This window comes from Homalodisca vitripennis, unplaced genomic scaffold (assembly GCF_021130785.1).
Source record: "Homalodisca vitripennis isolate AUS2020 unplaced genomic scaffold, UT_GWSS_2.1 ScUCBcl_395;HRSCAF=2294, whole genome shotgun sequence".
In the NCBI taxonomy this organism is placed as follows: Eukaryota; Metazoa; Arthropoda; class Insecta; order Hemiptera; family Cicadellidae; genus Homalodisca; species Homalodisca vitripennis.
Window position 1 is genome coordinate 208,056 of NW_025776547.1, and position 9,656 is coordinate 217,711.

General features: G+C 33.0%; 1 protein-coding gene across 1 annotated transcript in view; it reads right to left on the reverse strand.

The window, feature by feature from the left end:
* The window catches only part of LOC124370681 (RYamide receptor-like), a gene marked incomplete at its 5' end in the record, with an annotated part of 46,660 nt that extends 39,217 nt beyond the window's left edge, over window positions 1-7,443 (reverse strand). Inside the window, 4 exons of the mRNA XM_046828968.1 lie at window positions 1,141-1,378; window positions 3,861-3,988; window positions 5,430-5,498; window positions 7,342-7,443. Coding sequence (XP_046684924.1) covers window positions 1,141-1,378; window positions 3,861-3,988; window positions 5,430-5,498; window positions 7,342-7,443 — 537 coding nt within the window. The remainder of the gene's footprint in view (window positions 1-1,140; window positions 1,379-3,860; window positions 3,989-5,429; window positions 5,499-7,341) is intronic.
* Window positions 7,444-9,656: the final 2,213 nt, after the last annotated feature.

Here is a 9,656-nt window from a genome sequence, read left to right on the forward strand (position 1 = left end):
ATCGAAGCCACCAGTTTTACAGCAAAATTAACGATTCCGAAATATTTACAGCTCCCGTTCTGAAACTTTAAGAGATATTGAAATGTGTACCAGAATAGAGTAAGTTAGTTTAAAATACTAAAGAATCCTACGACTTCAATGTTAACTGTGCGATGGTAGCAGTGTTGTGTTATAAAACAGTTCCTATGAACGGAACTATAATATTCCAGGAGCCGATTCAATCTGTATTGTATAAGCACACAACCTCATGTCTCTTAAGGTACATTTTCCATAAGAATTATTCGTCAAATACGCTAATTTTGGTGAAAGACGAAATAAATAGCATAATATTATAAGGTGTTAAAATAAGAAATTGTAATTCTGCGTCAACTATGCCAAAACAGACTCTTACGTTTGAAAACTTTCAGCCTCTTTACCTAATTCTATGGCGATGTAGCAAATAATATTTGTGTGTCTTACGGACGATTTACAACGTATATAAGCTATGAAAAATATAAAATATTCTCATAATTAATCTTTTTAATATTTTTACTCTTTTAATAACATTTGATTTCGACCATCAATAAACTAGTGTAGCTGACAATCTAACTTTATCATGATAACAATCCTGTATTTAAAGAACACCTTAAGCATCTAGACTATAAGATATGTTACTCAACGTACAGTAACAATCCTTTTTTTAATAAACTGAGAGATAATGAAGGCTTGCTCTACAATGCTTAGGATGCGGTATATAATAATAAATTTCGTCAACCGTCAGGGTCACCTTCTTGAAATCTTAGAAGGCACGATAAAACAGTATGGAAAGTAAATTGAATTCATTGCAATTTATAAAAAAAAGTTGTATTTATGACGCGAATTGTTTAACAGGTGATTCTATATTTTTATTGCAGCTTTTGTTCTTGTAACTATCTTTTTCTGCAGTTAAAGTCCTCCTATTATATAAAAAATGTATATGCAGTTTGAGAATTCATACATGAGAAAAGTATGTAAACAAATGTGAAACGTTTGCAAGAGGAAAATCAAATAACTGTTATAAGTATAAAACCGAGGATGGGAATAAAACTACATACAAAAAGGAATTCAAAATAATTTATTTATTAATACAATATTTACACATAGTTCACATAAAAAACTTACACCTAGGATTTGGTCTACATCTGGTTGTCTCGGTAGTGGACAGCGCTCTTGCTCTTGTACAGGGTGTTTCCGCTCGCTCAGGGAGACGGACTTGAGCGACTGGTTGGGCTCGCGGCGGGAGCTCAAGTAGGTCGTGGAGGTGTTGAAGCGGTGAAGTACGGAGTGCTCGTGCTGTGAGTGGGCTCCTTGGTACTTGTTCGGGAAAATGTGCAGGACTGTACTGAAACCGGCGCGGAACCTGCATCAGTCAAGCCCAAGTGATTAGCCTATGGTCCGTCACAATCTTGGGCTGCGAGAGTCGCAGAGCCGCACGGAAACCATCACGAAACCTGCAAAAGTCAAGCTCAAGATATACATTATTTTGTGGTCAAATACAACAGGACTATGAAACACAGGGTTCACTCGAAAACCTGAAAATCCTTTTCTAACTGTGGTCCTCCATAACATTTTGTTTTTAATAAGGAAATTACTAACCAACGCTAATATTGGTTCCTATTTAAGTCACCTCTGTTTAGATGGCCAACAATTATTAACAATAGAAACCTCATATAAACATGTTCCATTGAGATTTCCGTATGACAAAAAGCAGGATGGCATCTGCGTGGTTCTAGTCTGATTTGTCATCTACTTTCTTAAGTTATCATACTACCCCTAGAAGTGTTCACATAGATGTCCTGAATTGGCACATCACTACGACGAATAATGAGATATTAGGGTAATAGGGTTTATAAACATTCCTTTTTTACTGCGGAGGATACCTGTTGGAATGGGTGGGGTTCCCTTAGTGTTAAAGGCTGTTGATAGCCGCTTTGAATGGTAAAGGCTAGAAAAGAATTAAGCTCCTCTTATTCCATAATGACATTACAGAGCTACATAGACCGCTATTCCTCCTCAAGGAGTCTCAACAAAAGCACCCCTACCAAAAACCTTACCGATCGTGAATATCCTGTCACTCCGGAACCAAACACATAGTTCCTTTAGGAATTAAATGCAGTGAAGTGTTTTCTAAACCACTTGTCTTAAGTGAAAAGTGTTTTATTTAAAAAAAATTTCACTAATATAGTTTCACACTTTTAAATGCTATGTATGACAACGTGAATATCAGGTAAATAGTAATACATAAAAATGAATGAAATACGTAAATGTAATTTATAATTTTATAACATATATCTTACTTTAAGAGATATGATGTATTTTGATAAAAAGTTGTTATGACAAGACATACTAACGAATTGATAGATTTTTAAAAACTAATGTGATACATAAATGAGCAAGTTGTTATACTTTTAATATTATTGTACATCGATATTTTTATAAGCCACATAATCACGTTTCATATTGTAATATTTATTAGTTTGCGGAAGGATTAGAATAAAATCATTCGGAAGTGTCGTATAAAACTTTGAATCTACGTATTAAAGAGAAACGTCTTGTGTACATCTGGTGACAGGATTTACGGCTCTTGGGCTCCGAAAAGGCGTTGACAAATAGGGCGAGGGAGACTAAGAATAAGTTCTCTGGCTCCTTGTCAAGTAGTCTTCACTTTGATTTGTTGATCAGAAAACACGAAAAAGATCTCAAGGGACACGAATTTAGTGTGTTAAAAGCATTTTAGCGTTTCACTAAGGCATTAACCCTTGTGGCGTCCAAAATACTAATGTAATATCACATATATTTATTTACTAGTAAAATAAGTATATATCCTTCTAATGAAAATTGAACTAAATAAGCTATCTTAACGAAAAAACGAGTAACATTATTAAAAACTAAATAACTCTAGAACAGTTTGCTACGGGATTTTCGTTAAAAGAATGTAACTATCGTTATTTATATAATTTTATTACTTAAATTCAATTAAAGAATTACAATTTTTATTTTGTATAAACTTGTCAATAGTTTTACCATTATGTTTATTAAGATTATATTCATTGTATGCGGAAAATGATGAGAAATAAAACTGAACACAGTACTAAAGTAATGACTTTATGTGAGATATATATGATTATGTCAATATACATTTAATTCTGAGCATTGGAATCAATGCTAATTTTTACTCTGAGGTAAGCGAGAAGATACGAAAAAAAGCTTTAACAAATTTTATTATCATACAGAATTTTTTAACAACTAAAAACTAAACATTTCGATAACACTGAAATAGTATAAAAATATATTTTTTATATTATATTTCATAAAATCTGTTTATGTCTTATACGAAATAAAATATGAAAAGTTTTGCTATATGGTATATGATAAATATTCATACCATCCCTGTATAAAATGACTTACGCACCAAATTGTTTAATTACATTGAATCAATCCATTAATTGCCGTCGCAATGGTATTTTCAGATTATTATGGGAAACCTTTATTATATATTATAATAAAATAGTAATTAATATTAATTATTATTTATGAACTTTTACCCATTTTACTTTTTCCTAACCTTTTATTTCAATTCCACTGGAATCATAGTCTATGAAACACTGGTACAAACTACAGCTAAAATATAAAACTGTTATGTTCATTATTTCATTTTTCCATTATAATTCTTAAACTAAAAATAGAGCATTAAAATTTTGTAGGAATTTAACACATATAAACCCATAAAATAAAGGATTTTACAAAGTACTAGTAAACTTTTTATTTAAACCCTGTTTGTTTGTAAAATCGTCACTTCAATACTAATCTAGGAGCTTAGATATTACTAAGGCTTTAGTTACCGGGAGTTCATCCAACAGTATATGACAGGGTTGTAGCATGTGTGGGACATGGCGAGCCAATGGAAGGCAAACCACAAAAACGGCAGTCCACTCCAAGAGCTGATACTAGGGTTGCTCTCCCACACTAGCTGTAACATCCAACAGTATATGACAGGGTTGTAGCATGTGTGGGACATGGCGTGCCAATGGAAGGCAAACCACAAAAACGGCAGTCCACTCCAAGAGCTGATACTAGGGTTGCTCTCCCACACTAGCTGTAACATCCAACAGTATATGACAGGGTTGTAGGATGTGTGGGACATGGCGAGCCAGTGGAAGGCAAACCATAAAAACGGCAGTCCACTCCAAGAGCTGATACTAGGGTTGCTCTCCCACACTAGCTGTAACATCCAACAGTATATGACAGGGTTGTAGGATGTGTGGGACATGGCGAGCCAAACGAAGGCAAACCATGAAAACGGCAGTCCACTCCAAGAGCTGATACTAGGGTTGCTCTCCCACACTAGCTGTAACATCCAACAGTATATGACAGGGTTGTAGGATGTGTGGGACATGGCGAGCCAGTGGAAGGCAAACCATAAAAAACGGCAGTCCACTCCAAGAGCTGATACTAGGGTTGCTCTCCCTCACTAGCTGTAACATCCAACAGTATATGACAGTGTTGTAGCATCTGTAGGACATGGCGAGCCAAAGGAAGGCAAACCATGAAAACGGCAGTCCAGTCCAAGACCTGATAATAGGGTTGCTCTCCCTCACTAGCTGTAACATCCAAGAGAAAAAGAGCGATATGTTGCTTTTTTAGAATACGGTGGGACAGTAATAGGAAAATAATAAAACTGGCAGTCCAATTCAAAATCCGATACAGAGCTGATGTACCGTACTATCTGCACAAGCCATAAGTTTAAGGACGAGACAATGGAATGCAAGCTATAAAAACAGCAATTAACTCCAGGGACCGATACCCCGCTCTCTTGCTCTCCCCCGCTAGCAGAAATATCCAATACACATGTAAAGGTATAGAAAGGTGGCTTTCACGGAACCTCAATATGTGTTCCTAGCTAAATAAAACTTTGCATACTGTATTTACTTCTCACATAAAAAGACAAATTTCTAATGTGTATAAACTACTAGAATGTGTAAAACAGAAATTAATTTATGTCCTATACCAAAGTTTCACCCTATTTTCCATATCCTTGCAACAACCATAAGCAAAACTATGAAACAACAATGAAAATAAATAAATTATTAGTAAAAATCACAAAATTAGACAATCCATTTCAATAAAAAGCGTATAGTTAATTTATTATTTTATACGACAAATTACATATTGAATAGCGAATAATAAAACCTGCACTATTCAAATTCCAAAATATCATGTGTTCAAATGCCATCTTTAATGTTTATAATTTGTAATTTTACTAAATAGTTCCATCGATAAGATATTTGTTTACATGTGGCTGTCATAATTTTAGATAAAAAAACATATGTATATACGTTGTTAAAATTGATATTTTATAGAAAAAGTACAGTAAAACTTATTTATATTCAATAAATAATGATTATACTCACATTTAGTACGTTTAGTGGTAACCAACAAACCGTAAAGACTACAACTACGACCACCATCATCTTGATCATCTGGAACACACATGTCACAAGTGTTACACTTTCCTAATGATTTGCTGAAACATAGATGAAGAAGTAGTAAATGTAGAAATTTAGTTTAATGACGCTAATATTGTAGGTGCTGGAAGAAATTTGTGTCGGTCTGTCTGTCAACAAGATTATTCACAGTTTGAGTTTAAATTGGAAGCTTTCACTTCACACTTTGAATGTTTTCCTGTCATGAACCTACGATAACAATATTAGTGTCGGTTACAATGGAATACTTTCAAGGCTGTGCAGGAAAAATAGTTTAGATAAAAATAATTATTTAATGCATGTTATTATGCCATACTACTTTATTCCTCCTACAAATATATGTCCATATTTTGGAAACAGTTATCGGTTGATTGAGTATTACTATAAAACCAATAACAGTAATGTATCTGTACTAAATAAAATGTTACCACATCAGCACTATATAGATTGGTATATAATATTTTCTGAGCAACGAATATTTGAAATTTCTCTCAGCACATATGGGTTGTAACCGATTTAATCATTTTGAAAGAGATATGGACGCTTGAACGGGGCCTTTAAGTTATTGCACAATTTAAACTGTATTTGTAATCATAAAAAAACAACGGTGCCAGAAAATATTAATTTAATACGGTATAACATGATCAATTAGATCAGCGTCTGGAATCTGGCACTGTCACAGACTTAAATACTCGATTTTAAATGCCTCTGAAGAAATCCAAGGAAATTGGGTGATAAAGAACATAAAAATAAACTCTTTCCATCGTTTTAACATCATTGACACCTAGCCTAGAACATATAGTTTAATGCACGCGAATAGGTATTCCCATTGTCTCACGAGGTGCACAGTTGAGTGCCTTAGGATGTTTAGGCAGGTTTCTAAATCGTGGTAGAGCATTATAATGTATTTTTTTTCTTTATAAGCGAAATTAAATAAACAACAAATTTACTCTAAGATTCAAAGTTATTATATTATTCAAGCGCAATCAAATCATTTCACATGAGCCACTAGAGTGAGTCAGTTTTTCCATCTGTTTTTGACACGACTGAATATAGATTACAGTTTAAAATATTTACATGAAAGACGTTTAATACATTCCATAGCAAAGGAGTTTAAAACTGCGTTTATTATCAAGGGAATTCGTTGTAAGTAAACCTTAAGATAAATTTGTTGGTGTATTTATGTCAAATATACATGCTCCTACGAGAAGGATTCTTTAATGTAATCATTTGAAAATATTGCCATGTTATAACATTTTTGCCGTTTAAGGATTAAATCCTTAAATGGCACTGTTTATTGCGCTAGCATCTCTTCTTACCACCTTGACTTTATTATCCTGTCGACTCCGGAAAAAACCAGTCTCGGGAATATAGAGGATAGCCGTGCTAACAAAAAGTAAATTAACGTTCCTTTGGCTTCATACCAAACCTCGTTTAATGTTTAGTTTATCTTTCCGCGTGTAGTTTCCATAAAAACAGCCTTATCATATAACTTTATTGCTTAGCTCCTTATTACTTACTGGAGGCAATAAAATATATTATAGCAGTGAAGAACAGTACGTAAAAATAAGTTTCAAGAGTCCATAGTTTTAGATAACGATATTGGAAACGATAAGTAAAATACAAACCATGCAGTTTTACCTATCCGAGAAATGTTGAAATACATTTTTATTTCTGAGCAATTGCTGCAACATGTTATATTCAGAGTGAAAGCAAACATTATTTGGTATAACAAGTTAAAACATTAAACAATTTATTATTTTACCAGTTGACATTAGGGTTAAAAAGCTCTGTGTACCACTTAACCTGGAGACCAACTGCTTAAAGGTGACTTCTAAACCTTGGCCAGTTCAGGCGGACTGCTTTGCTTTGGACAGGATCGCTCAGCGGTCACCCATCCAAGCAGCAGCCCACGCTGTCGTTGCTTGATTCGATTATCTCGCTATAATCACCGTACCTGCTATACTACGCCATTGGCAAGTTTAAGTCTATCTTTTATACCGTATTAAATAGCTCAATCATCGTTGCAGTGGCGGACAGATAGAAAACTTACACGATAACCAAAAGCCAGTAACGCTCCAGATGCTCTTTTTGTCTTAGTAACACAGTTTACTCGTATGTCACATGCGCTGATGGACAAGAGAAATACTAAAATCCACAACAGAATTTCTCAACACTATATCTTTACTGTCATCCAAGGTTTTTTTCATTCTGTTAAAGGAAAAAATTATCCTAAACTGAAAACTTTCTCTTGTTAAAGTTTTTTTGTTGGCTATTAGCCTAATTTCAAACCAAAACAGATTGAAAATGTTGTGATAAATAAAAATATTTTTGAAAAGACCTTCTGTTATTGTTATCGTATGATAGGTATGTTGGCTCGTTAATTTTTATATATCCGTGCACAGTTGTTCGGGTTTTCTATCTGTAGGTTGAGAAAACACGTAGTAAATAATCCAAATTTTATTTGAACCTCAAGCTGTGAAATGAATTGTAAATTTGTTCTCGGTGCGTAAATGTGTACACATTTATTAATTAATTTATTTATTAATTATTGAAAGTTTGGAAAATATTTAATTGTATAGGTGCAATTTTAAATAAGTAACTCTATTTGCTGGTATTCCGGCAAAGAGGAAACAATACATACAGAAATATGTTCGCATACACGTTGGAGTAGGACCTTCTATTAAGTGCCAACTAACATAAATATCTCTACTGATATCCAATGTACTGTGTAATTGGTTAACACTGGTAATTATTCATTGTACTTTGTACTGGTAAATACAAAGCAGGATGCAATTATATTTAATATAAATGGTTTCAAACGTTGACAGGACATTACATATAGATTTAACACTATATTGCTTTTCAACAATCACGTTCTTTGTTTATTTACAACAGCAATTGGCGTTTGTGTTGTGTTGTTTTGTGTTTGTGATTTACCTTTAAATGTATGATCATGATTTGTAATTATATTTATAATTTATTCGCCAGTCGTATAGGGGTATTTTTCCTTTCAATTCGAATTATAAAATAATTAGAAGCAAGCAGTGTACATCAAAGATAAAAAGGATATATTAGATAGAAACCAATTTTGGGGTTATTGTAATACAGCTTCATCTCACTTATCCGATCGTTCGAGTCGTTTTTGTTATAACTAAGATACTAGAAAACGACCAGAAACACATACAATAATTTTAATCACATTACCGTTAACAGTTATAATGGTTAAATCTTATTTGTATATAGTTCTGTGTTTTGATAAAGTTTTATTATATTCAATTATTTATTTATTTTATTATCCAACGGTAACCCATTTTTACAATTGATTATATTATGGTAGAGATAGCATGCTTGAACAAAATATAATAATACAAAAGTAATTAACAATGTTTTCATAAATAACAAAGATACTAATAATAACATGAGTAGGGTAACAATATAAACTATAGACAGTAACAAGTAACAGATAATAAAGTATGAAGTAAGATAACAATAGATCAACAGTGCAATTACGATATGAGAACTGAACATATTAAAGAAAAATCAAACAGTCGAGCTTAACAACAGTAGTAATAAATAACATATGGCAATAAACAAAAATATTAGTACAACAACAGAGAACAACGCAGGAAAACAAGAACTATTAAATAAGCTATAGGAGTATTCACATTATGTCTGTGGTGGAAAGATTATTCACTGACAAATACTGATTAGAGGCAAATTCAAAGACTTTTGTAGTCGTGTAACTTCCGGAATGCAGTGCGTTCGGATGAGTTAGGTCTGACGGTATTACGTACTGCTATAAAAGGAAATGAGCAGTTACACTTCCACGACCTTGTATAATTTAAATAGATTGTAATAGGAAGAAAATAACCATAAGAGGATGAAACTTGATTGTTTCCCTTAACGAAAAACTACGACTCATATTTATACCTGTTATTTAAAACAAATTTGTAAAATTTATGAATAAATAAAAACGTAAAGCAATTCTGGATAATAGTAACAAGTTCTGTGAGTACACCAAGGCACTAGAGTAAAAGCGTATATATAGTTATATAGCTTATATATATCTTTATATAACCAATCTCTCTTACATTATATACCTGACGTTATCTAAGGAATTGCCATTAATTCAAATGTAATCATTGAATAAGT